Consider the following 27,882-nt stretch of genomic DNA (forward strand, 5'->3'; position numbering starts at 1 on the left):
GCCGGAAGCCCAGTGAGGCCGCTCTTTGCTCCTGCCTCGGTGGTGACGCTGTTTACCCTCAGGTTGTGGAGTCCTGGGTCGTGCAGCTGCTAGTGGTAGGTGGTTCTCTGGGTTGGAGAAGGGTGGGGCGGGTTGTGGGCGGCGAGCCTTGGGGCTTGGTTCCCTGGAATCCTGGGCTGGACCTGGCGGGCGGCTGGAAAACACAAACATCGCTAGACCAGACGGTGGGACTAGGTGGCCCTGCGTCTTGTAGCCAGGTTCGCTTCTCCCAGCTGCAAGAGACTGGGGGTCCCCTCCTACTGCCCAGTCTAAAAACCGGCCTGGTGGAGCTGCGAGGTCTCAGACCCCAAAGTAGAAGTCATCCCATAAGTTTTGAAATAATCATAATAATCTATGACTTAGAAAAAATAATAAATAAGACTTTGAGTGTCTACGGTAATAAGATGACTTAAGACCAAAGTGCCGGCGCTTCTAACTGCGGTACGAGCCGCCTGGTAGCAAGGCACTGCAAAGGTGTGTGCTGCGTCATACCCGTCTGTCATTTAGTCTCCAGTGGCTCATTCTTTTAAAAGGTCTCCCACCCACCCACTGGTCTCAGATTTTAAAGTTTCTTGAAGGTTTCCTCATCTGGGACTGCTTAGTTGGCTACAGCCACACACTTCATTTTTCGTTCCTTGAGAAATTCTAACTCGTATTCGTTTCGTTTGCTTATTATCTTTTGCTGTGCACATACTGGGCAAATAAATGATCCCCGACTTGTTGCTATCTCACCTCTGCCCCTCTCTCCTCTGTCCCCACCCCGCCCTGTGGTGGTGTGTAAAACAACTTCCGCCCTTTAATTAAAGGCCGCCCCCCTCCCCCCTTTTTAAACTCCAGGGGAATCCCAGCATTGCTTCAGTGATTGTTGCATTGGAGTATGATACTGTTTTTCTCCGTGTTTGGCTTTTCTGACCTATTGTGCTGCTTTCTAACACCGGAAGTAGTGTAGTTTAATGGTACTTGTTTCTTCTCGGGTTGATCTGGTAGAAGTCTTTTTTTTTTTTTTTTTTAAACAAAACAAAACATTGTTGAAGCTTATGAAAAGATTTTAACACAAATTTAAGAACATGGATTAATAGAGTGATGCTTCGAAGGAGGGCACTCACTCAAAAACATGGTTATGGGCCTTTCAGGAGAGTCATACTTTAATGTTTTTATAACAGTGTGAGTGTGTGTGTGTGTGTGTGTGTGTGTGTTATATTTGGGTGGCTTCTGAAGGTACATCTCAAAAGATTGTCAGACAACTTTTCCTTTTAATCTCATTTTTCTGAGTGATAAATTATACACTGGCTCCTGGGGTACGCTGGGTAGGATTACACAAGAGCCTTGGGGTATGCTTAGTGCAATAAAGTTTATAGTCGTATTTGTAAAATTTCCAGAAAACTATAACTTTACATTTGGGAAAGGAACAGAACCATACTCCAAGGTGATGTGTGCTTAGGCCTTAAGTATAGTTCATTGCTATTTTAACATTCTTATTTGAAATCTACATAAAGGGACTATTGTTTCTTTGTAGGCAGCCTTCACAACAAACATTATTAACAGTGGGAAAAAATCTTGATTCTCAGGTGGTAAGAGACTGACTCCAACCAGACTCTGGGGCTTTCTTTTCCTTCCCATGTTTCCTGCCTCATTTACCCACTAATACCGATTCCTTCCTTTATCTTAAGAGTTGATGGTGGTGGGAGATCTGTTTCCTATAACTATTTGCCGAACAAGGATGTATACCCTGTCTATCCAGCCATCAACTGTCTCGGGCTGTCTCCTCTAAGTAGGATGTGTTGCAGACTATTTGATCACATCATGAGCCTCAGGATTGTGTTATTTACTGAAAAATGCTCTGATCTTAGTATACACCTGTAATCCTAAACTATGAAGGTAAAGTTAGCTTTTAGAAGAAAGCGGCCATGTTTGAAAGTGATGTCTAATTGAGTGGCAGACAAAGTGATGAATCAGAGAAAGATTTGACAAAATAGGATATGCCCAACTCTCAAGAGAACAGAAAGGAAGAGGAAGCTACTTAAGGGTGCAGCACAGAGAAAGAAAGAAGACAGCTTTACCAGGACAGTTGTGCAGAGACAGGTTGCAGAAAGAGAGAGAACAAGCTAGACACGGGTGAAGACAAAACAATCCAGAGAATGAGAAGGACCTAGAAGATTAGAATAGATTGCTAGAGTTGGTTTGAGGCCAAGCAGAGCAGTTCAGGAGAGGCTGAGAAACCAGACTGAATCAGTCAGCTCAGTGAGGCGTTTGAGCCAAAATCAGCCAGCTAGGGAACAGAAAGAACTAAGAAGGAGTGAGCTTATTTAGGAGCAAGTCTCAGAGGCTGAAAACATTCTAGGCCTAGGTTAGATTATATGGAGGCTTCCAGGACTAGGCCTAGTTTAGCAGTAAGCCTCCAAGACAATAATTAGTACAAGAGAATGAAAGTTTTCCAGAAGTGAGAGAATCTGAGTTTGGAGACTGCAGGATCATCATTCTATGGGAATGCAATCACTCACCGCATCAAACCGCATAAGCATTGACGCATACAGCAGATTGGCACGCCAGGTGCTAAGATTAACACCAAAGTAACCAGGCCTTTTTATCATGTGGTAACTAAGACCTGTGATGTTAGTAAATTGTGGTGTATACTTGGAGAACTGAGGACTCATATCCCAGTTGTCATGTGTATATTCCCAGCACCTTATTGGTGGCACAGGTTCTCTTTGGGTTGTTGAACAGACTCTCAGGGGCTGTTAGCCTTTGTAAGTGGGGCTGTTCTCATCTGAATTTTTGGATATAGGATTTAAAAGAAATAGACACCTGGTTATATACTGAGTGTGGGAAAATACAAAGAACAACTATGAGAAGAATTATTTGTTGTTTTTTTTTTTAAATAAATTGTTTGTATATATGAGAGTGCAGGTGCCTAAGGAGGCCAGAGGTGATGGATCCCGTGAAGTTGGAGCTATAGGTGTCTGTGAGCCACCTGAGATGGGTGATGGGAACTGAACTCAGATTCTTTGCAAGAACACTTTTGATTTTTGAGCCTATGGATTTTTTTTTAAAGATTTATTTTGTGTGTGTGTTTGTGTGTGTGTGCACAGGCATTTGCAGGTGTGTGTGTTGCCCTCTGATGCCAGAGGAGAGCTTTAGGTCCCTTGGAAGTGGAGTCACAGGTAGTTGTGAACTACCCACTATGTGTGCTGGAGTCTGAACCCCGTGTTTCATGAGAGAACAGCAAACATACCTAACTGCTGAGCCATCTCCCCAAGACACATTTTAATGGTTAAGTAGATTAAAAAAAAAAAAAAGCAATAGTGTAAAGCGTTAGCCATTGAGTATGTATTTTAACAGCACCTACAAGGAAAACAGTGAAGCCAAGCAGAACAGAAAGTCAGGCTTCAGCTACTGAGAGGTCTTTAAGGGAGGCTTAGCTTTGGTTTTAGGAAGGTAAGGATTTTTTTCTGTTTTCAGGTACAAGAGATCTTATCATGGGGCACTCTTGAAGCAGTGCTATATCAGGGACTGTCCTCTCCTAAATGCCAGGTAAGATGGCAGCCCTGGTGGGACAGAAGCGGGAGCACAGCCTCAGGCTGCTGCCGACAGCAGTCTCAGGCACTCATTGCAGAGGCCTCTGCTTGGGTCAAGCTAGGGTTGTCAGTGCCGAAAGGAGTTTCAGGATGAATCAGAATGACACATTTGGAGTTTACGACAAGATTTTACAGATGTGAGCTGGGTGGTGGTGGCATATGCCTATAATCCCAACACTCTGGGAGGCAGAGACAGGTGGATTTCTGAGTTCAATGCCAGCCTGGTTTACAGAGTGAGTTCTAGAATAGCCAGGGCTATACAGAGAAACCCTGTCTTAAAAAAACCAAATCCAAAAAGCCAAAAAAAAAAAAAAAGATTTTACAGATGTGAGAGTTTATCTGAAAGGGATGCTTAGGGAAGGAGAGCCACAAGGGCATGGGTGTGGCTTCTTTTATTGTATGCATGTGAGTACACCATCACTGTCTTCAGACACACCAGAAGAGGGCATCGGATCCCATTACACATGGTTGTGAGACACCATGTGGTTGCTGGGATTTGAACTTGGGACCTCTGGAAGAGCAGTCGGTACTCTTAACCACTGAGCCATCTCTCCAGCCCCCCAATGGGTGTGACTTCTTGAGAGAGTAGCTATGTTAGATTATCTTAGAGAAGTCTTAGATTTCTATTCAGCTTTTCAAATCACATCTTTCCATACGCAGTTTCCCTCCTGAAGAAGACTCAGCAAGACTCTCCTTCTATTTCCACAAGTCTCTGGCTAGGGCAAAATCTTTTGTACTCAACTGTAGGGAACCTGATCAGACTCACATGGCAGATTAAAGTTGGGTTTGGTGTTGTATTCAACCCATCTATTAGATTCTATTAGCCTGATATTTTACTGTAGCTCTACTCTCATTTTCTTTGTCTATTAAAGTGTCTTACAACTTTTTCGTATTGTTTATTGTTATCGTTTTTTATTAACAAAATCTTAATCATTTGATTTTGCCAATTAAGACTTATGAGTCAGATGCTGGGGTGAAAGTCAGCTAACTCAGAGAGGCAGAGAAAGCACCCAGCTGACCTTCCTCCTCAGCCAGTTGTCCCACCAGGAATGCCCCACTCTCCAGGCTCCTTGCAACTGAATGTCCCTCCCTTCTACTGCCTGTGTATCTCTGTATCATCCTCCTGACTCCCTCTTACTCTTTATGGTTTTTTCCCTTAATAATCCTATATTCACGTCTGTCAACTGGTTGCTTGCTCTGCCTCTTGAACCATGGCTGACTTTATTTAATCCTGTTTATGGTATTTACATAGAAAGCTCTTGAATTAAAGGCTAAGGCTGAGCCATACCACAACTAAAAACAATTTTTTTTCCAGTAAATAATACTGGGGTTCATTGTATGATCAAATATCCTGTAACAGTTTATCTATTGGATAAAATACTAAATTTTAATTGTAACCAAATATTGAGTGAATTGCTAGTAATACCTTTAAGCCTGATTTTATAGAGCCCTTGCAAAGGTAGCATGTTGTATAGTATAAGTCTGGAACTTCTATTATTAACAGAAGCCACCAAGGTATCTGATGGGTTTTCTTTAAGTACGTTTCTTGAGAGTGACAGGGCACACACAGTACCATTCAATGCTTATCCTATCACTAGTTGATGAGGCTAGCTAAGTTCGGTCCTGGATGAGAGAGTAGGCTGGCTTAAGTGGGACAGACTAAACTGGAAGTTTTGTGAATTTCCTAGCACATGCTTGCTTCATAGGACCAGACTCCAGTGCCTAATCATGAGCATGCTTCACACTTCCTCTTATTAGGACTAACATTGTGAAATACTTTTCTCTCTGTGTGTGGTATTTTATGGAGATGGGTATTTTGGAAAAATCCCTGTCAATTGGTTGCTTATTCTTCATTTCCCGGATGGAGATTGAGTTTCTGGCCTCTGGCCTCTGTCCACTAGGGCTGGCTTCTCAAAAGTTCCTTTTTTTTTTTTTTTTTTTTTTTTTTTTTTGTCTATTTCCCTGAACCATAAAGTTCAGCCTGGAACTAACCCCAGCCTTACCCATTGTGATCCTAACCATCTGTCCCTGAATGTACCCTGGTCTGTCTTTCTGGACTAACTTTCCCATGACAGGTCTGAGTGAGGTAGAACAGAGACCCTCCTAAGGGTAAGAGAGATTCTCAGGCCTCTACACATTTCCTTGTTACCTAGTAGAAATGTTCCAGATCTCGTTAGTGGTGTGTGGACTCTACCTGTCCCTTATCCCCAGCCCCTTCCCATTCTGTCACCCAGCAGGTGCAGGGTGATACTATGATGTCTTTAGAGACGAACTGGGCATTGATCTGTGTCTTATTCAAGGAGAAATCTCCAAGGACATCAGACATTTTTGCAAATGCCATCATTGTCACTGGAATCTGAGCTTTCTGTTGGTTTCAGATCTACTGGTAAACCAGGAGGCAGAAGCTGGTAGAAGGAAATGGATCTGTATGAGGGGTGAGGGGATTGTCAGTTAGGTGGTGGGCTTTAAGCCTGATTCTATAGAGCCCTTGCAAAGGTAGCATGGATGCAAGGAATTACAATGAGAGAATGTATAGCTCCCCCATGCTGGGCAGTCTTTTTTTTTCAAAGTCAGAATTAACCCAAGACTTGTTGGGAATTGACACCTATATTTCTCTTCAGAGGCTCCGCTGTTTTGCTAGTCAGCTCATGTTAGCTGAGGCTGCTCTTAGCAATGGCTGTAGAACTCAGAGTAGCTGGTGTGAGGAGGTGGGTCTATAGAAGATAGTCAAGGGATTCAGGAAGTAAGATCCTGCTCTGCCTGCATTACCCATTAAGGCTTTCTTCGTTTAAAGCCCTGAGCTACTTCCATTCCTCTCTCTGCTTCTTACTGCTGTTGAACACATTCTCCCTCAGCTTGCTGTGGTGCCACCATGCCTGCCTGATACGGCAGACTCACAGAGTGGGGATACAGTGAGTGACGACGGTACCTGAAGCAGGGACCACTGGGTACAGGCATTTGGTAGTTTCCAGGACTCTTTCATCGTTCACACTTGCTTCTTTCTAGGTTAGATTCATCTCTGCTAATTTCCCCCCAGAAACTCGGATTGTTTTATAGATAGGATTAATGAAAAAGTTATAGCCCATCATGCATGTAAGGCCAAATTAGAGTCTTTAACATTTGGCCATGACCAAGAGTGGGCTAGCACCTCAGGAAAACTATTAAACAAAAGCTTGGGAATACAGCATTTTTAAAGGTAAAAGACCACACAGACTACAGTCATATCAATCTTGGATGAGGTTCAGGATAACCTGGCAACATCTATTTCAGCAAAACATAGGAAGTGTTCCAGTAATATCACAGCATGATAATTTATTTTGATTTATAGCTTTATTGGTCATTTAAGTTTATCTTTAGTTTGTTCAAACATTAATTATCTTGGTTAGTTCATTTGGACCATGGTAAGGGTCATGGAAAGTCCCAATTGTGTTGCTAAGATAGATGTGCTGTGGAGGGGATTGGGCTGCAGAATGCCTAAACAGACAGAAAATGGAGCCGGGACCAAACAGTGTTGCTATAGTCACTTCCTTTGTAGCATTAAGGAGTAGCCTCAACAGCCGAGCTCCAGCTCCTGCATATGTTGCTAAGCTGAAGTTTATTGACCCAGCTTGGGCTGTGTACCTGACCGCAGACAGAAACTGGCCTGAAAGAAAGGGGATGTGGTTACACAATCAACGGGAAATGACTATTTTGACAGCAAGAAAATATCAACTGCTTTCTGGAGAACATAAGATCACAGAGACTAAACCTTCTCTAAGAGATCACCTAAAGGTTCTGAGTTTAATATGTAAGCAGGCTCACATGTCACGCCCTGGAGGGTATTCTCGGGACAGTTTTGTCTTGAGCTTTGGGGAGGGTGCTCACTAGAGACCTTGCTCTCTGGACTTTGCTTTAATCCCATCCGACTGGACTTGGAATCTCAAATATTGGAAACTAATTAGATCAAGTATTTTCAGCTGACTTTGATGAAGTTTGTTTTTCTTTGATGAAGTCATTTTATCTTCAGTTTTCCACCTTACCAGGAAGAGTGTCTTTTGCTCACAGGAAGATTAAAGAAATATGTCCTATCACAAATATTTAGACATGATGTCTGGTAGGGTTTCCAAGTGGAGACTGTGGAAGAAGAGACCATATTTAATCACTCTTTAAAAAACATTAAGGAAAATAATTGTATAGAAGATACATGTGTGCCACAGTGCATGTGTGGAGGTCAGAGGACTGCTTGGGGACTAGAGTTCACTGTTTTCACTTTGTGGGCCTTAGAAATTGAACTGGGGGCAGGGCGGGGGCGGAGCTGGAGAGATGGCTAAGTGATTAAGAACACTGACTGCTCTTCAGAAGGTCCTGAGTGCAAATCCCAGCAACCACATGATGGCTCACAACCATATGTAATGAGATCTGATGCCCTCTTCTGGTGTGTCTGAAGACAGCTACAGTGTACTTACATATAATAAATGAATAAATAAATAAATAAATAAATCTTAAACAAAAAAAGAGAAAAGAAAAAGAAAAAAGAAATTGACCTCAGGTCATCAGGTTTGGCAGGCAGCCCCCTTTCTTTACCCACTGACCCATCCAGTGACAACAGTGTCAGAGTGAGGAGAGCCCCATTCTCATGTCTAGCTGGAGTCTGGCCCTGTGCTGAATATGGAGTTGGAGCCTCTCTGTTAGGAGTAGCTCAGAAGCTTAGACTGTGATTTCAAGATTCTTTGGAGATTTAAATAGGAACTTGGCTAGACAGAGCAGGTGGTTGGTGACCAGGAGTCAGAAGGATTTCTGAAAGTCAGGAATTTTTAGAAACAGCTAGGTTTTGATCAATTCAGATAGAGCTATAGAGGTTTATTTTTCATAATAAGAATAGTTGATAATTTAGCACCTTGGCCTTTTATGTTTGTCATAAACCTTAGTTTTCTTGGTTTTTTTAGCATTACATATTCTGTTTATAAATAACTTAATGAGATACTTTCTAGAGTTTAAGTGGAGATTATGCGTGGGATGAAAAGATTTTGTTTTCTGTTCTGTCTCAGAATCAGGGGATGGTTCTAAGATTAGCAGAACTGGTTCAAATTAGATTTCAGCAGTTCATAGGGTACAGTGATGTCATAGCATTTGTATTTTTCATTTATATATTTCTGTGTGAGTACACACCCATCCATCTGTCAGTTTGAGAGCCCCAAATAGCCCAAAAATGATATCAGGTCCCTGTGTTTGTAGATGGAATTACCGGTGGTTGTGAGCTTTTTGACATGGGTGCTGGGAATTCAGGCACCCTGAAGGAAGGTCTTTCAACCTCTGGGCATCTCTCCAGCCCCTACACCGGGCTATTTTAAATTTAAAATTATTTTTCAATCAGTTACTTTTGTTTTGTGATTTAAAAAAATGACCAAAATAGCTTAAGGTAGAGTTTATTTTGCCTTATAATTCAGAGAGATTAGAATCTTTTTTATCCAGGTGAGGTAGCACATACCTTTTGGAAACAGGCAGATGGATCTCTGTGAGTTCTAGGCCAACCTGATCTATACAGGGAGTACTAGGAAAGGCAGGGCTTCATAGAGAGACCCTGTCCCCAACAATAGCACCCCAGCCCTGCTCTTTGAGTCTGCTATATCAGGCAGGCATGATAGCACCATAGGAAGCTGAGAGAGAACATGTTCAACAGCAGTATGAAGCAGAGAGGGGACTGGAAGTAGCTCGGGGCTTTGACATGTAGAAGCCCGCTCTCAGTGGCTTACTTAATCCAACAAGGCTACACCTACTCATAACTGCAAACAACTGGGGGCGGGACACCAAACTCCAGAACCTCTGGGGACATTTGTTGTTAAACTACCTTCTTTTCATATCATCACTGTCTTCCCTCAGATACTAAAAAGGGAAAGACTTCTTTCTGTAGGCTGCTCATCAACTAAGGCAAAAGCCCAGGCCTGGCCTGAGCATCCCAGAGTGGACTCTGCTGTGGGAAGGGGGTGGCCGAGTGCCCGTGACGGGTCCGAGGGATGGCTGCTGTTTTGTGAAAATGAAATATTTATTCTCGGTAGCCATTAAAAGACACAAAACCCTGCTGTTTATTACCAGCTGCCCCCCTAGACTGGGCAGGCTCTGAGTTATTCTAACCTATATCCAAACCATAGGCCCCGTGTGTGTTACTAGCAATTCTAGTCTCATTGGGCTAACTGTTGCATATGTGTCCTCAGGACAAGCTTCTTTTGGCCACATGTCTTGGTCCATCCTGCTTCTTGGCGACCTTCTTTCTCCATTATTTCACTCCTTCCTTCCCCTACCCCAGTATCTCCTGAGACCCCTCACTCAATTCTCAGCTCCCACCGTTCTCTACTGCTCAGTCACAGGTTCTATCCTTTTATTAACCAATGGCTTTAAAGTGGGGAGCAAGGTTTACATACCAAAGGCTGGTGTGTGTGAGGATGCACATGTTTGGATGGCAGCAGCTCTTGGGGTTCAGAATTTAGCATTTGTAGACATAACAACAGACGAATTCCCGTCAGTTTTGAATTGGGAGAGGATTTATATCACTCATGTTTAAAATGGATGGAAACTAAGAAATGTTTCCAGATTTGAATTTAGCTAATGTGGTTGGAATTCCTTTTGTCAGTATGGTAGTGCCCCTTTATAAATGGTCAGCCTTCTGAATGAGAGAGGTTATCATGAGAGTTATCAGATGAGAACTGAAACATTTCAGAGCTAAGACATTAACCTCTAGAGCCTTCACACTTGTCTTTCTGTCTTGCTATCTAGTGGATTATCCTGTTTTGTCATTTTCTTCTGTCCATTGGAAGGCTGCAGTATTTTAACATGGATGTCTTCTCCCTCTCCCTAGCTTTTTTAGAAGCCTGCCTCGAGGTTATGGCTGATATCCTGAACCCCAGTTCCCCGACTGATGCTTCAGAGCCACTGTTTTCCTTTGGAGTTATAGCAGATATTCAGTATGCTGATTTAGAAGATGGATACAATTATCAAAGAAGCAGGCGGAGGTACTACCGACACAGTCTTACTCACTTACAGGGTGCCATTGAGGACTGGAACAAAGAAAGCAGCATGCCCTGTTGTGTCCTGCAGCTGGGAGACATCATTGATGGCTACAATGCACAGTACAAAGTATCAGAAAAATCTCTAGAGGTTGTCATGAACACATTCCAAATGCTTAAAGTTCCAGTGCACCACACATGGGGAAACCATGAATTCTATAACTTCAGCAGAGACTACTTAGCAAACTCTAAACTTAACAGCAAGTCTCTACAAGACCAGATCTTACAGCATCCTGAGACCACACCATCAGAGGACTACTATGCCTATCACTTTGTCCCATTCCCTAAATTCCGGTTCATTTTACTTGACTCTTATGACCTGAGTGTTTTGGGCATAGATCAGTCTTCTCCAAAATATGAGCAGTGCATGAAGATGCTGCGGGAACACAACCCAAATGTGGAGTTGAATAGTCCCCAAGGTGAATTATTGCTTTGAGCTGAGAATCTAATACTTTGTCTTTAAATTCTTCAGCTACCTTTTATTCAGCAGGAAGATGGATGATTAAGGTAAAAGTTTATTGTCATTGTTCAGGGTCAGGATCCTTATACCTTGAAGTCACATAAATTGGTTACAAGTAATTCAAACTTCAGACATTGAGCAGATACTGAGTATCCATTCTGGAATGGGCTGTTGGAATGCTTTTTGTAATGGAGAGAACCATGGCATTAGGTGTGTAGGGCAGATAAGAATACATATATTTGTTAGCTTTCCATTACTGGTCAATACCTATAATAATCAACTTACATGGAGGAAAGGTCTGTCCAGGCTTATGGTTTGGAGGCGTTTAGTTCAGAGTCCCTTGGCTGTGTTGCACTGGGGCCTGTGGTAAAGCAGCATGTGGTGACAGGCAATGTATACCAGAGCAAGCTGCCTACATATCAGAGCTTGAAAGCAAAGTCAGAGAAGAGGGCAGAGCTTGTGGTCTTCCCATCCAGGGCATCCTTCCGTGACTTGGCTTTCCTCCCTAGTTCTCAGCTCTAAAAGATGGTGTCACCTCCCAGTAACTCAACAGTTGGTGACCATGTCTTCAACACTCGAGCCATAAAGACATTTCATATCCATACCATAGCAGAAAATGAATCAAAAGCCAGATTTTCTCCTGGGTGATAGTTGCACTGAGAAAAGTGGACTGTAGGTTACAGCAAAGAGCTACGGCTGTCATTTTAGATTAGTTGAGCAGACGAAAGCATTCCAATGGCACAAAAATCCCAACCATTGTCCAAATGACAGGAGCTATACTTAGAAAGAGTTGGGCAGGATGCTGGCAGGCACAGGAAACAGATGCTAAGTCTCCAAGTGTCACAGCACAGCACAGGATCATCTAGGGAGAAGGTAAGAGGGACAAGAATATGTAGTAGGGCTCGGAGGACAGAAAGGAGGTTTCACTTAGCGGAAATAAGTGAAATACACAGGGAGCCAAGACAAGAGTTTACATCGTTGTATTTGTATCTTGTTCTACACTCTTAAGATGCTGATCCCTAAAGAATGTATATCCTTGCATTAGCTAAACTTGAATGCCCAAATGAGAGAAGGATGACATGTAACAGGTCTAACTTGCTGAATTCATTCAGGACTTTCTGAGCCCCAGTATGTCCAGTTTAATGGAGGATTCAGCCAAGAACAGCTGAACTGGTTGGACAAAGTGCTTACATTCTCTGACACGAACCAAGAAAAGGTGGTGATTGTGAGTAAGTATGTAAATTGATCCTTTGGTTACATGGCCAGTTTAGAAATTGGGAAGTTAATTCATGAAAGATCAATAATATTGTGTTTTGATACCTTCTTTCTGTAAAAGCGATACTTCTATTTCTTGAGATTATAAAATAACTGTGCTAGTGTATGAATGTTTGCCTGAATATATCTTTGTGTACTGTGTGCTTGCAGTACCTGAGGAGGTCAGAAGAGGGTATCAGATATCTTCTGTAATTCTAGGTAATTGTGAGCTAACTTGTAGGTGCTGCTGGGAATTGAACTCAGGGCCTCTGAAAGAGCAGCCAGTACTCATAATTGCTGAACCATCTCTCCAGCCCCACTTACTAGTTTTCATTGAAACCTAAATCTTAACATTTAAAAATGAGTCAGGAAAGAAGTATAAAATAACAAAAAACATCTTATTATCTATTAGTGTCTCTGAGTTTCCCTTGTAGGTTTCAAAGTGGACTTTTCCCAACTTGAATCAAATTATGAACAAATTATGGCTCCACTAAGTCTTAGCCTTAGCCCTGGCTGGCAGTGAAATTGCCAGGATTGGGTCACTGCTTCCCAGCTGAGGCAGAGCTGGTATGAGATGTGACAGTCACACTTGTGGTTCTCTGCCAGTCCCAAAGTTCCACAGAAACTAGTTTTCATTTAGAATCAGTTTTGAGACACACTGCCATTAGAGACAGCGGGCAGTTTGGAAGGTTGCCTACTCTTACATGATGTTGGTATGTCATCTGCCTCTTGGTTTTAGGAACACTGTGAGAGTTGACAAACAAAACCTGTGAACTGAACTTTTCTCACACACATGAGATTATGAATGAAAATCGATTGAACGGGGCTGTGTCCGCTGCCCTTTAACTGCCCATTAAGCATGTCTTAGCTTTCTAGCAGCTCATGTCAGCGAAGGAAGCAGGGAAGAAAACACACAAGTGCTTGGGCACATGTCCTACTTTAAGGGCCTGTTACCCAGACCCTTTCTTACTTGCTTATAAATGAGTGGGTATGAAGTGGAACTTGTCAGTGCAAACGAAAAGTAGCAAAGCAGAGCTCAGTGGCTGGGAAGGAGCAAGAGAGTCCTGCCTCTGTGCCCACATATCTCCTCGGCCCCAGGACAACCTTCCCCACCCTAATCAGTTTTCTCAGCAGCAAGTTGGATCTGGCAGCTTTGATCTCCAGAGGTTCTTTAAAGTCTCCTGAACTGTGTTTGTTCAGTGACATTTTTATATAGCACAACCCCTGAGCAGCTCCTAAGCTGTTCTTTAGCTACATCTTTCTTTATTTGTAACATTCCTATTTATGGAAATCAGTGAGATTGGATCCTGGCATAGAATCTGGGTGACTCCTGGGCCTCTACAAGTTCCATGCACAGGATGTCTTTGGGATTGTGTAGGCCTCAGAGATTGTTTTCCTATACAGATATATCTTCCACCTTGTATTTGAACCATCTACCCATCTGTCTGTTCTGTGTATCAAAGGTGTGACTATAGATTCTCTCTCCATAACTCAGGTTGGCGTTAACTCATGATTCTCCTCTTGCCACTTCCCAAGTGCTGAGATTACAGAGCTCATTGTCACCTATCTTTATGTGCTTAGGTTTGGTTTCTTGAATACTAGTTTTGGTCTTTTTTCTTGATGTAAAGAGACTTAATTGGCTCCTAATTTTTCCTTAACAGGCCATATTCCCATTTACCCAGACGCATCTCCTGACACTGTGTGCCTGGCATGGAACTACATGGATGCTCTGTCAATCATATGGTCTCACAAGTGTGTGGTGTGTTTCCTTGCTGGTCACACACATGACGGTGGCTACTCTGAAGATCCTTTCGGTGTGCACCACGTCAACCTTGAAGGAGTTATTGAAACAGCTCCGGACAGCCAGGCCTTCGGCACAGTTCATGTCTACCCTGACAAAATGCTACTGAAAGGGAGAGGCAGAGTTCCAGACAGAATTATGAATTACAAAAGGGAACAAGGTTTGTATTTTTAGTGTCATTATCTTGTCTGCTTTGTAGAAAGGGAATGACATTGTTTTAGGTTTGACTCTTTCCCATAAAAGTTAAATTCTCAGTCGCACTGTTAAATATTCTGTTTGTGTACAGAATATATTTGCACCTTGAGAATGCGAGAGTGAAGATAATACTCAGAAATGTTACTTTCTGGATAATACATCCAGGTACTGAAAGCTAGGACTAAAAGTAATAAATAAACCAGGAAGGAGACTCATATCGGCATACAATCTTTAGAAGGGACTGTATTTGGCCTAAATTGATTTTCTTTTTTCTTTTCCTTTTGTATTCTATTCAATTTTATTCTATTCTATTCTTTTTTTATTTCTTTTCTTTATATTCTTTGATTTTCTTTTCTTCTATTCTTTTTTGTTCTTTTCTTTTTGTACAAGGAAAATTACTCTCATGTTAACTCTAAAGTTTAGCACATGAAAGCCAAAAGCCAAGCCGAGGCTTACCTGCTTACCCAGCTGTATCAGAGGACTCTGGTCGTTTCTTTCAGAGCACCTATACTTAGACATAGGTGACATTCCCATTCTGTGAAAAACAGCTGAGAACTCATTTCAGGTGCTGAGATCATTCAGACTTGCCTCCATGAACCTCAAGACCGTCATGGGAAGAGCAATAGCTGGCCAGTAAGGTCACCAAGCGCAACCCCAGGCTGCCAGCAAAGAAAATAAACTGATAGTATACATGCACATCTCATTTGTACTGAAATAAAACCAGAAACACTGAAGGAAAAGGAAGTTTAGGCTGGTATGTTGGCAGTCTGAAACTATGTAGACAATGCCTTCAAAAAGTAAAAATACAAATTATTTCATTCTATTGGTAAGGACCCAAGGCAACTATACTCTGGAAGTTAGTGACTTCCATGCTCCTATGAGCGTGCAAAGGGTACAATGAATATGCCGGCCAGACTATCTTGATCCAGGGAATTAAAATACTGAATATATGTTCTGAACATGACTCCTTTACACACTGAAATCAAGCACGATGAGAGGATCGCTAGGTCCCGTGTGGAGTTTCCAAATGGATTAGATTCATTATGACTCAGTTCTAAAGACATTACAAAGGCCATAAAGACCATGGAGGCTAAAGGGACACTGGACAACTCTGATTCTTATCCTGTATTTTATTGACTCAAACTGCACTGTAATTGCTTAATATCAATTTCATCCTGTCTGTGACAATCTGACTTCAGTAGCCCGTTTTCCAAAATAACTATCCCTTTAATATTTACAGAGCACTCTTGTCTTATATAAAACTGTATCTGACTCATTTTTACTCTCGGCATAGTGAGAATGAATTCTGAAGAAGCATTTCTTAAATCTTCTGAAATGACATCTTGGCTTGGTTACTTTCCTATTGCTGTGACAAAACACCATGACCAAGGCAACTTAGAAAAGAAAGTATTTGATTTGGGATTTATGGTTCTGGAACATTGGTTCTCAACTTTCCTAATGCCTCTATCCTAATAGAGCTCCTCATGTTGTGGTGACCCCCAACTGTAAGGTTATTTCTGTTACTACTTTACAACTGTAATTTTGCTACTGTTATAAATCTTAATGTAAATATCTGATATGCAGAGGCCCTAGGTGGCCTCTGTGAAAGGGTTGTTTGACTCCCAGAGCGTTGTGACCCTCAGGTGAAGAGCCTGCTGTTCCAGAGGGTTACAGTCCATGATGGCAGGACAAAGGCCTGGTGGCAGGAACAGCTGAGCGCTCACATCGTGATCTGAAGTGGGAGGCAGAGAGAGACACTGAATGCCCTGCACCTTTTGAAGCCTCAAATCTCATTCCCAGCGACTGCTTCCTCCAGCAAAGCCACACACTCTAAGCTACCCAAGCATCACTGCCAACTGGGGACCCAGTAGTCAGACATGGGCCTTGGGGCATTCTCATGCTAACTACCACTCCTCTGGTTACAGAGTTTGATTCCAGCCTGATAAGCTCCCCATACAGATATCTGACACATGATGTGAGCTACCTTAAATAATTAATACTCAACCAATCACACCTTTAAAAATAAATTCAATATATTTTATCTAGCCCGATTTATCTCAAAATATCTTTTCAGCATACACTTAGTATAAAATACATTGTTCTACTTTAAATACGTTGTTCTGTGTTGTGTCTCTAAGGCCTATTGTGTTTTGCATTGGAGCACATCCCTCTGAACGCTACACTCTTGCAAATATTTCACCTGTTGATTGTTGCTGTAAGGTATTTAATAACTATTAATTACTGTGACCCTGTCAGCCCCCTAATAATCAAAGACAGAGTCCAAAGAATTTACTTAATCAGCTTCAGCACAATTACTGGGCAGTTACCCCTAAACTATTTTTCAATGCTAGACTGGCTATTTCCCAGCTGTGCTCCCCAGGTTACTTGCCAGTAGTTGTCCTGTGCTTCTGATCCATCCCATCATAGTAACCTGCTCTCCCCTCCTCCTCCTTTACTTCTCCTTTGTCTTCTTCTCCCCACTTCCTCAACTCCCAGACCAATGGCAAGCCCTTCCACCTCTATTTTCCCCAGTAATTGGCTGTCAGCCAGTTTTCTTTAACCAGTCACAAAAGATTGGCAAGCAAAGTTTACATGACATCATTTGCTGTACATGAAATGAGGCAACCAGATCTCAGGGGCCAGTATTTAGTGTATGTACACACATACACACACACACACACACATACACACATACACAGAGAGAGAGAGAGAGAGACAGAGACAGAAAGAGAGGGAAAATAGGAAATGAGTGTCTTGAGAGCAAAAAATAATAGCTGCTTTCTGGAGAGAAGGTAAGATCACTGAGACTAAACCTCTAAGATCACCTAAAGGGTCTGGGCTTAATATCTGAGCAGGCTCACATGTCACGCCCTGGAGGGTATTTTCGGATAATTTTGTCTTGAGCTTTGGGGAGGGTGCTCACTAGAGACCTTGCTCTCTGGACTTTCCTTTAATCCCATTTGTCTGGACTTGAAATCTCAAATATCGGAAACTAATTAGATCAAGTGTTTTGATCAACTGATTTGATGAAGTTTGTTTTTCTTATAATTTTATCTTGAGTTTTCCACCTTACCAGGAAGAGTGTCTTTTGCTCGCAGGAAGGTTAGGGAAATACTGTCCCATCACAAATGTTATAGACATGATGTCTGGTAGGGTTTTCAAGTGGAGACTGTGGCAGAAGAGAACATATTTAATCACTGTAAAAAACGTTAAGGAAAATAACTGTGTACAAGATACATGTGTGCCACAGTGCATGTGTGGAGGTCAGAGGACTGCTTGGGGGCTGGAGTTCATTGTTTGCACCTTGTGGGTCTCAGAAATAGAACTTGGAGGGCACTGGAGAGATAGCTCAGTGGTTAAGAGCACTGCTCTTCAGGAGGTCCTGAGTTCAAATCCCAGCAACCACATGGTGGCTCGCAACCATATGTAATGAGATCTGATGCCCTCTTCTGGTGTGTCTGAAGACAGCTACAGTGTACTTACATATAATAAATGAATGAATAAATAAATAAATAAATAAATAAATAAATAAATAAATAAATAAATCTTAAACAAAAAAAGAAAAAAGAAAAAGAAAAAAGAAATTGACCTCAGGTCATCAGGTTTGGCAGGCAGCCCCCTTTCTTTACCCACTGACCCATCCAGTGACAACAGTGTCAGAGTGAGGAGAGCCCCATTCTCATGTCTAGCTGGAGTCTGGCCCTGTGCTGAATATGGAGTTGGAGCCTCTCTGTTAGGAGTAGCTCAGAAGCTTAGAATTCAATTTCATGTTTCTTTGGAGATTTAAATAGGAACTTGGCTAGGCAGAGCAGGTGACCAGGAATCAGAAGGATTTCAGAAAGTCAGAAATTTTTAGAAACAGGTTTTGATCAATTCAGATAGAGCTATAGAGGTTTATTTTTCATAATAAGAATAGTTGATAATTTAGCACCTTGGCCTTTTACGTTTGTCATAAACCTTAGTATTCTTGGTTCTTTTATCATTACATATTCTGTTTATAAATAACCTAATGAGATACTTTCTAGAGTTTAAGTGGAGATTATGCGTGGGATGAAAAGATTTTGTTTTCTGTTCTGTCTCAGAATCAGGGGATGGTTCTAAGATTAGCAGAACTGGTTCAAATTGGATTTCAGCTGCTCATAGAAAGGACAGTGGGTACAGAGATGTCATAGTGTTTGTATTTTTATTTATATATTTCTGTGTGAGTACACACCCATCCATCTGTCAGTTTGAGAGCCCCAGGAAGCTCAAAAATGATATCAGGTCCCTGTGTTTGTAGATGGAATTACAAGTGGTTGTGAGCTTTCTGATATGGATGCTGGGAATTCAGGCACCCTGGAGGAAGGTCTTTCAACCTCTGGGCATCTCTCCAGCCCCTACACCGGGCTATTTTAAATTTAAAATTATTTTCCAATCAGTTACTTTTGTTTTGTGATTTAAAAAAATGACCAAAATAGCTTAAGATAGAGTTTATTTTGCCTTATAATTCAGAGAGATTAGAATCTTTTTTATCCAGGTGAGGTAACACATACCTTTTGGAAACAGGCAGATGGATCTCTGTGAGTTCTAGGCCAACCTGATCTATACAGGGAGTACTAGGAAAGGCAGGGCTTCATAGAGAGACCCTGTCCCCAACAATAGCACCCCAACCCCGCTCTTTGAGTCTGCTATATCAGGCAGGCATGATAGCACCACAGGAAGCTGAGAGAGAACATGTTCAACAGCAGTATGAAGCAGAGAGGGGACTGGAAGTAGCTCGGGGCTTTGACATGTAGAAGCCCGCTCTCAGTGGCTTACTTAATCCAACAAGGCTACACCTACTCATAACTGCAAACAACTGGGGGCGGGACACCAAACTCCAGAACCTCTGGGGACATTTGTTGTTAAACTACCTTCTTTTCATATCATCACTGTCTTCCCTCAGATACTAAAAAGGGAAAGACTTCTTTCTGTAGGCTGCTCATCAACTAAGGGAAAAGCCCAGGCCTGGCCTGAGCATCCCAGAGTAGACTCTGCTGTGGGAACGGGGGTGGCCGAGTGCCCGTGACGGGTCCGAGGGATGGCTGCTGTTTTGTGAAAATGAAATATTTATTCTCGGTAGCCATTAAAAGACACAAAACCCTGCTGTTTATTACCAGCTGCCCCCCTAGACTGGGCAGGCTCTGAGTTATTCTAACCTATATCCAAACCATAGGCCCTGTGTGTGTTACTAGCAATTCTAGTCTCATTGGGCTAACTGTTGCATATGTGTCCTCAGGACAAGCTTCTTTTGGCCACATGTCTTGGTCCATCCTGCTTCTTGGCGACCTTCTTTCTCCTTAATTTTGCTCCTTCTTTCCCCTACCCCAGTATCTCCTGAGACCCCTCACTCAATTCTCAGCTCCCACCGTTCTCTACTGCTCAGTCACAGGTTCTATCCTTTTATTAACCAATGGCTTTAAAGTGGGGAGCAAGGTTTACATACCAAAGGCTGGTGTGTGTGAGGATGCACATGTCTGGATGGCAGCAGCTCTTGGGGTTCAGAATTTAGCATTTTTAGACATAACAACAGACGAATTCCCGTCAGTTTTGAATTGGGAGAGGATTTATATCACTCATGTTTAAAATGGATGGAAACTAAGAAATGTTTCCAAATTTGAATTTGGCCAATGTGGTTGGAATTCCTTTTGTCAGTATGGTAGTGCCCCTTTATAAATGGTCAGCCTTCTGAATGAGAGAGGTTATCATGAGAGTTATCAGATGAGAACTGAAACATTTCAGAGCTAAGACATTAACCTCTAGAGCCTTCACACTTGTCTTTCTGTCTTGCTATCTAGTGGATTATCCTGTTTTGTCATTTTCTTCTGTCCATTGGAAGGCTGCAGTATTTTAACATGGGTGTCTTCTCCCTCTCCCTAGCTTTTTTAGAAGCCTGCCTCGAGGTTATGGCTGATATCCTGAACCCCAGTTCCCCGACTGATGCTTCAGAGCCACTGTTTTCCTTTGGAGTTATAGCAGATATTCAGTATGCTGATTTAGAAGATGGATACAATTATCAAAGAAGCAGGCGGAGGTACTACCGACACAGTCTTACTCACTTACAGGGTGCCATTGAGGACTGGAACAAAGAAAGCAGCATGCCCTGTTGTGTCCTGCAGCTGGGAGACATCATTGATGGCTACAATGCACAGTACAAAGTATCAGAAAAATCTCTAGAGGTTGTCATGAACACATTCCAAATGCTTAAAGTTCCAGTGCACCACACATGGGGAAACCATGAATTCTATAACTTCAGCAGAGACTACTTAGCAAACTCTAAACTTAACAGCAAGTCTCTACAAGACCAGATCTTACAGCATCCTGAGACCACGCCATCAGAGGACTACTATGCCTATCACTTTGTCCCATTCCCTAAATTCCGGTTCATTTTACTTGACTCTTATGACCTGAGTGTTTTGGGCATAGACCAGTCTTCTCCAAAATATGAGCAGTGCATGAAGATGCTGCGGGAACACAACCCCAATGTGGAGTTGAATAGTCCCCAAGGTGAATTATTGCTTTGAGCTGAGAATCTAATACTTTGTCTTTAAATTCTTCAGCTACCTTTTATTCAGCAGAAAGATGGATGATTAAGGTAAAAGTTTATTGTCATTGTTCAGGGTCAGGATCCTTATACCTTGAAGTCACATAAATTGGTTACAAGTAATTCAAACTTCAGACATTGAGCAGATACTGAGTATCCATTCTGGAATGGGCTGTTGGAATGCTTTTTGTAATGGAGAGAACCATGGCATTAGGTGTGTAGGGCAGATAAGAATACATAAATTTGTTAGCTTTCCATTACTGGTCAATACCTATAATAATCAACTTACATGGAGGAAAGGTCTGTCCAGGCTTATGGTTTGGAGGCGTTTAGTTCAGAGTCCCTTGGCTGTGTTGCACTGGGGCCTGTGGTAAAGCAGCATGTGGTGACAGGCAATGTATACCAGAGCAAGCTGCCTACATATCAGAGCCTGAAAGCAAAGTCAGAGAAGAGGGCAGAGCTTGTGGTCTTCCCATCCAGGGCATCCTTCCGTGACTTGACTTCCCTCCCTAGTTCTCAGCTCTAAAAGATGGTGTCACCTCCCAGTAACTCAACAGTTGGTGACCATGTCTTCAACACTCGAGCCATAAAGACATTTCATATCTATACCATAGCAGAAAATGAATCAAAAGCCAGATTCTCTCCTGGGCAATAGGGTCACTGAGAAAAGTGGAGTGTGGTGTCACAACAAAGATCTAGGGGTGTCATTTTCAATTAGATGAGCAGACAAAATCATTCCAATGGCACAAAAATCCAAACCATTGTCCAGATGTCAGGAGCTATCCTTAGAAAGAGTTGGGCAGGATGCTGGCAGGCACAAGAAACAGATGCTCAGTCTCCAAGTGGCACAGCACAGCACAGGATCATCTAGGGAGAAGGTAAGAGGGACACGAATATGTAGTAGGGCTCGGAGGACAGAAAGGAGCTTTCACTTAGCGGAAATAAGTGAAATACACAGGGAGCCAAGACAAGAGTTTACATCGCTGTATTTGTATCTTGTTCTACACTCTTAAGATGCTGATCCCTAAAGAATGTATATCCTTGCATTAGCTAAACTTGAATGCCCAAATGAGAGAAGGATGACATGTGACAGGTCTAACTTGCTGAATTCATTCAGGACTTTCTGAGCCCCAGTATGTCCAGTTTAATGGAGGATTCAGCCAAGAACAGCTGAACTGGTTGGACAAAGTGCTTACATTCTCTGACACGAACCAAGAAAAGGTGGTGATTGTGAGTAAGTATGTAAATTGATCCTTTGGTTACATGGCCAGTTTAGAAATTGGGAAGTTAATTCATGAAATATCAATAATATTTGTGTTTTGATACCTTCTTTCTGTAAAAGCGATACTTCTATTTCTTGAGATTATAAAATAACTGTGCTAGTGTATGAATGTTTGCCTGAATATATCTTTGTGTACTGTGTGCTTGCAGTACCTGAAGAGGATATCAGATTTCTTCTGTAATTCCAGATACTTGTGAGCTAACTTGTAGGTGGGCTAGGAATTGAACTCAGGGTCTCTGGAAGAGCAGCCAGTACTTGTAACTGCTGAGCCACCTCTCCAGCCCCACTTACTAGTTTTCATTGAAACCTAAAGCTTAACATTTAAAAATGAGTCAGGATAGCCGGGTGGTGGTGGCCCAAGCCTGTAATCCCAGCACTCTGGGAGGCAGAGGCAGGTGGATTTCTGAGTTTGAGGCCAGCCTGGTCTACAGAGTGAGTTCCAGGACAGCCAGAGCTACATAGAGAAACCCTGTCTCTAAAAACCAAATCCAAAAAACCAAAAAGAAAAAATTTTTAAAAAAAAGAAAGAAAGAAAAAAAAAACATTTTCTCATTTGTTAGTGTCTCTGAGTTTCCCTTATAGGTTTCAAAGTGGACTTTTCCCAACTGGAATCAAATTATGAAGAAATTATGGCTCCACTAAGTCTTATCCTTAGCCCTGGCTGGCAGTCAAATTGCCAGGATTGGGTCACTGCTTCCCAGCTGAGGCAGAGCTGGTATGAGATGTGACAGTCACACTTGTGGTTCTCTGCAAGTCCCAAGTTCCACAGAAACTAGTTTTCATTTAGAATCAGTGGGTATGAAGTGGAACTTGTTGATGCAAACGAACAGTAGCAGACCAGAGCTAAGTTACTGGGTAGGAGCAAGAGAGGCAGGCTCGGGCCCGATGTGGGGCCTTAGCCTGACAAATGTGTGTGCACTGCAATTCAGAGTCCTGCCTCTGTGCCCTCATATCTCCTTGGCCCAAGGACAACCTTCCCCACCTTAATCAGATTCCTGGGTGCAAGTTGGATCTGGCAGCTTTGATCTCAAGAGGTTCTTTAAAGTCTCCTGAACTGTGTTTGTTCAGTGACATTTTTATATAGCACAACCCCTGAGCAGCTGGTAAACTGTTCTTTAGCTACATCTTTCCTTATATGTAACATTCCTATTTATGGAAACCAGTGAGATTGGATCCTGGCATAGAATCTGGGTGACTCCTGGGCCTCTACAAGTTCCATGCACAGGATGTCTTTGGGATTGTGTAGGCCTCAGAGATCGTTTTCCTATACAAATATATCTCCCACCTTGTATTTGAACCATCTACCCATCTGTCTGTTCTGTGTATCAAAGATGTGGCTATAGATTCTCTCTCTATAACTCAGGTTGGCCTTGAACTCATGATCCTCCTCTTGCCACTTCTCAAGTGCTGAGATTACAGAGCTCATTGTCACCTATCTTTATGTGCTTAGGTTTGGTTTCTTGAATACTAGTTTTGGTCTTTTTTCTTGATGTAAAGAGACTTAATTGGCTCCTAATTTTTCCTTAACAGGCCATATTCCCATTTACCCAGACGCATCTCCTGACACTGTGTGCCTGGCATGGAACTACATGGATGCTCTGTCAATCATATGGTCTCACAAGTGTGTGGTGTGTTTCCTTGCTGGTCACACACATGACGGTGGCTACTCTGAAGATCCTTTCGGTGTGCACCACGTCAACCTTGAAGGAGTTATTGAAACAGCTCCGGACAGCCAGGCCTTCGGCACAGTTCATGTCTACCCTGACAAAATGCTACTGAAAGGGAGAGGCAGAGTTCCAGACAGAATTATGAATTACAAAAGGGAAGAAGCTTTGTGTTTTTAGTGTCATTATCCTGTCTGCTTTGTAGAAAGAGAATGACATTGTTTTAGGTTTTGATCCTTTCCATAAAAGTTAAATTCTCAGTCGCACTGTTAAGTATTTTGTTTGTATACAAAATATATTTGCGCCTTGAGAAGGTGTGAGTGAAGATAAAACTCAGAAATGTTATTTTTGGATCATACATCCAGGTACTGAAAGCTAGGACTAAAAGTATTAAACCAGGAAGGAGACTCATGTGGGCATACAGTCCTGAGAAGGGACTATTTTTGGCCTAAATTGATTTGTTTTTTCTTTTGTTTTCTTTTCTTTCCTTTCCTTTTCTTTACTTTTCTTTCCCTTTCCTTTCTTTCCTTTCCTTTTCTTTCTTTATATTCTTTGCTTTGCTTTTCCTTCTTTTTTTTCTTTTTGTACAATGATAATTTATCTCCTATTAGCTTTTCAGCTTAGCACATGAAAGCCAAAAGCCAGGGCTTACCTGCTTACCCTGCTGTATGAGTGGACTTTGGTCATTTGTTTCAAAGTACTCAAACTTAGACATAGGTGACATTCCCATTCTGTGAAAAACAGCTGAGAACTCATTTCAGGTGCTGAGATCATTCAGACTTGCCTCCATGAACCTCAAGACCGTCATGGAAAGAGCAATAGCTGGCCAGTAAGGTCACCAAGCGCAACCCCAGGCTGCCAGCAAAGAAAATGAACTGATAGTATACATGCACATCTCATTTGTACTGAAATAAAACCAGAAACACTGAAGGAAAAGGAAGTTTAGGCTGATATGTTGGCAGTCTGAAACTATGTAGACAATGCCTTCAAAAAGTAAAAATATAAATTATTTCATTCCATTGGTAAGGACCCAAGGCAACTATACTCTGGAAGTTAGTGACTTCCATGCTCCTATGAGCGTGCAAAGGGTACAATGAATATGCCGGCCAGACTAGTCTTGATCCAGGGAATTAAAATACTGAATATATGTTCTGAACATGACTCCTTTACACACTGAAATCAAGCATGATGAGAGGATCGGTAGGTCCCGTGTGGAGTTTCCAAATGGATTAGATTCATTATGACTCAGTTCTAAAGACGTTACAAAGGCCATAAAGACCATGGAGGCTAAAGGGACATTGGACAACTCTGATTCTTATCCTGTGTTTTATTGACTCAACCTGTACTGTAATTGCTTTAATATCAATTTCATTTTGTCTGTGACAATCTGACTTCAGTAGCCTGTTTTCCAAAATAAGTATCCCTTTAATATTTACAGAGCACTCTTGTCTTATATAAAACTGTATCTGACTCATTTTTACTCTCGGCATAGTGAGGATGCATTCTGAAGAAGCATTTCTTAAATCTTCTGAAATGACATCTTGGCTTGATTACTTTCCTATTGCTGTGACAAAACACCATGACCAAGGCAACTTAGAAAAGAAAGTATTTGATTTGGGATTTATGGTTCTGGAACATTGGTTCTCAACTTTCCTAATGTCTCTACCCTAATAGAGCTCCTCATGTTGTGGTGACCCCCAACTGTAAGGTTATTTCTGTTACTACTTTACAACTGTAATTTTGCTACTGTTATAAATCTTAATGTAAATATCTGATATGCAGAGGCCCTAGGTGGCCTCTGTGAAAGGGTTGTTTGACTCCCAGAGCGTTGTGACCCTCAGGTGGAGAGACTGCTGTTCCAGAGGGTTACAGTCCATGATGGCAGGACAAAGGCATGGTGGCAGGAACAGCTGAGCGCTCACATCGTGATCTGAAGTGGGAGGCAGAGAGAGACACTGAATGCCCTGCACCTTTTGAAGCCTCAAATCTCATCCCCAGCGACTGCTTCCTCCAGCAAAGCCACACACTCTAAGCTACCCAAGCATCACTGCCAACTGGGGACCCAGTAGTCAGACATGGGCCTTGGGGCATTCTCATGCTAACTACCACTCCTCTGGTTACAGAGTTTGATTCCAGCCTGATAAGCTCCCCATACAGATATCTGACACATGATGTGAGCTACCTTAAATAATTAATACTCAACCAATCACACCTTTAAAAATAAATTCAATATATTTTATCTAGCCCGATTTATCTCAAAATATCTTTTCAGCATACACTTAGTATAAAATACATTGTTCTACTTTAAATACGTTGTTCTGTGTTGTGTCTCTAAGGCCTATTGTGTTTTGCACTGGAGCACATCCCTCTGAACGCTACACTCTTGCAAATATTTCACCTGTTGATTGTTGCTGTAAGGTATTTAATAACTATTAATTACTGTGACCCTGTCAGCCCCCTAATAATCAAAGACAGAGTCCAAAGAATTTACTTAATCAGCTTCAGCACAATTACTGGGCAATTACCCCTAAACTATTTTTCAATGCTAGACTGGCTATTTCCCAGCTGTGCTCCCCAGGTTACTTGCCAGTAGTTGTCCGGTGCTTCTGATCCATCCCATCATAGTAACCTGCTCTCCCCTCCTCCTCCTTTACTTCTCCTTCTTTCTCTTCTTCTCCCCACTTCTTCAACTCCCAGACCAATGGCAAGCCCTCCCACCTCTATTCTCCCCAGCAATTGGCTGTCAGCCAGTTTTCTTTAACCAGTCACAAAAGATTGGCAAGCAAAGTTTACATGACATCATTTGCTGTACATGAAATGAGGCAACCAGATCTCAGGGGCCAGTATTTAGTGTATACACACACACACACACACACACACACACACACACACACACACAAAACCAGATCTCAGGGGCCTGTATTTAGTATTTGAATACATAGAAGCACCAGACCAACCCCAACAGTCCATGCCAAAATTTGAAGTTGAAGAGATACACACACACACACACCATTCCATGCACACTTCCTGGCAGTTGACTCTCTGAGTTTAAAGGTAGGAAAGTTAAAATTTTACTTCTTTGTTCATCCTGCCCTCAAATCAAGTGCTCAAGAACAGCCTGCATCTGCCCTGCTGGACTGTGTCACCCTACACAGTTCCCTTCCACCTTGGTCACTTCAACATTCATTAAAATGATGTATAGATTATCTTATTAGTTTTCACTGAGAATAAATTATGATTAATATCTCCTATGCTTGCTTAACTCCAAATTTATCTTTACTATATTTTCTTCAATTTCTACTTTTTTTTTTTTCTCCTACTTTCATTCAGCTCACCTGTCCTGTGATTTTTCTGGGTTCAGTGCAGCTGAAGCAATTAAGTACATTGAGATTGTCTGGGATCAAGATTTTCTTGCACCTCCCTCCATGTGAGCATGCTACCCAGTCCCAGCCCCCTCTCTACTCCCTTTGGAACTCTCAATTGAGCTTCCCCTTCTCAGAGTGCCTTTGCATTCATTTGGTTGTGGTAACTGAAGAGATCTGACATCCTACTTTATATGTGAGGAAATATTTGCCAGGAGATTCGTGGGCCTGCCCCTTCACATGGTGCTAAAGCTGGATCAAACTCAAGTTTCTGCTCATTGCCTGGTCCACTTCTGTCACAGGAGAGACCTCTGGAGACACAGTTCCCAGTTCTTATCTGTCCTAGTCAATCTCCCATCACATTGTGGGTGGCCTTGTTACATTCTCTTAAGTGGACCTTAAATCATCTTTAGTGTCCACTCAGATTTCTTGAAATAAGCTGGGAAACTGCCCCATTACCCCAATATGTATAACATGTTGAAACTACTAATTTAAACATTATTAGCTTCATTTAAATGACTGTCTTGCAGTGAGTTGGCCAGGAGGATCGGATTTCCTTGTTCATGTATACATAGACCCACGACAGGAGTGGGAATAGGGTGATTACAACGGCAATAGCCAAGTGCATTCTTCCACCACCTGGATTCC

General features: G+C 42.1%; 2 protein-coding genes across 11 annotated transcripts in view; one reads left to right on the plus strand and one right to left on the minus strand.

The window, feature by feature from the left end:
- On the plus strand, positions 1–26,757 carry Adprm (ADP-ribose/CDP-alcohol diphosphatase, manganese dependent). 9 transcript variants are annotated; one of them, XM_052197439.1, is made up of 8 exons: positions 1–95; positions 3,499–3,570; positions 10,447–11,073; positions 12,227–12,343; positions 14,030–14,329; positions 20,263–20,889; positions 22,044–22,156; positions 23,739–26,757. In XM_052197439.1, the coding sequence occupies exons 2-8, from the start codon at positions 3,564–3,566 to the stop codon at positions 23,985–23,987; spliced, it is 2,040 nt and encodes a 679-aa protein (XP_052053399.1). In that variant the 5' UTR covers positions 1–95; positions 3,499–3,563; the 3' UTR covers positions 23,988–26,757. The 9 variants fall into 9 exon arrangements, with proteins under 9 accessions (XP_052053399.1, XP_052053396.1, XP_052053397.1 ...); XM_052197436.1 differs by having other exon boundaries at positions 22,044–22,160; positions 23,739–24,135; XM_052197437.1 differs by lacking the exon at positions 3,499–3,570 and having other exon boundaries at positions 22,044–22,160; positions 23,739–24,135.
- Positions 20,968–27,882, minus strand: part of Tmem220 (transmembrane protein 220) — a 16,443-nt gene continuing 9,528 nt past the window's right edge. The window contains exon 6 of one of the 2 annotated variants that reach the window (XM_052197449.1): positions 20,968–21,793. In XM_052197449.1, coding sequence (XP_052053409.1) covers positions 21,790–21,793 — 4 coding nt within the window. In that variant the 3' untranslated portion in view covers positions 20,968–21,789. Of the gene's footprint in view, positions 21,794–27,724; position 27,882 lie in introns of those variants that run through there. The other variant, XM_052197447.1, reaches the window with a different exon arrangement.

Source organism: Apodemus sylvaticus, chromosome 10, assembly GCF_947179515.1.
Source record: "Apodemus sylvaticus chromosome 10, mApoSyl1.1, whole genome shotgun sequence".
Taxonomy (NCBI): domain Eukaryota; kingdom Metazoa; phylum Chordata; class Mammalia; order Rodentia; family Muridae; genus Apodemus; species Apodemus sylvaticus.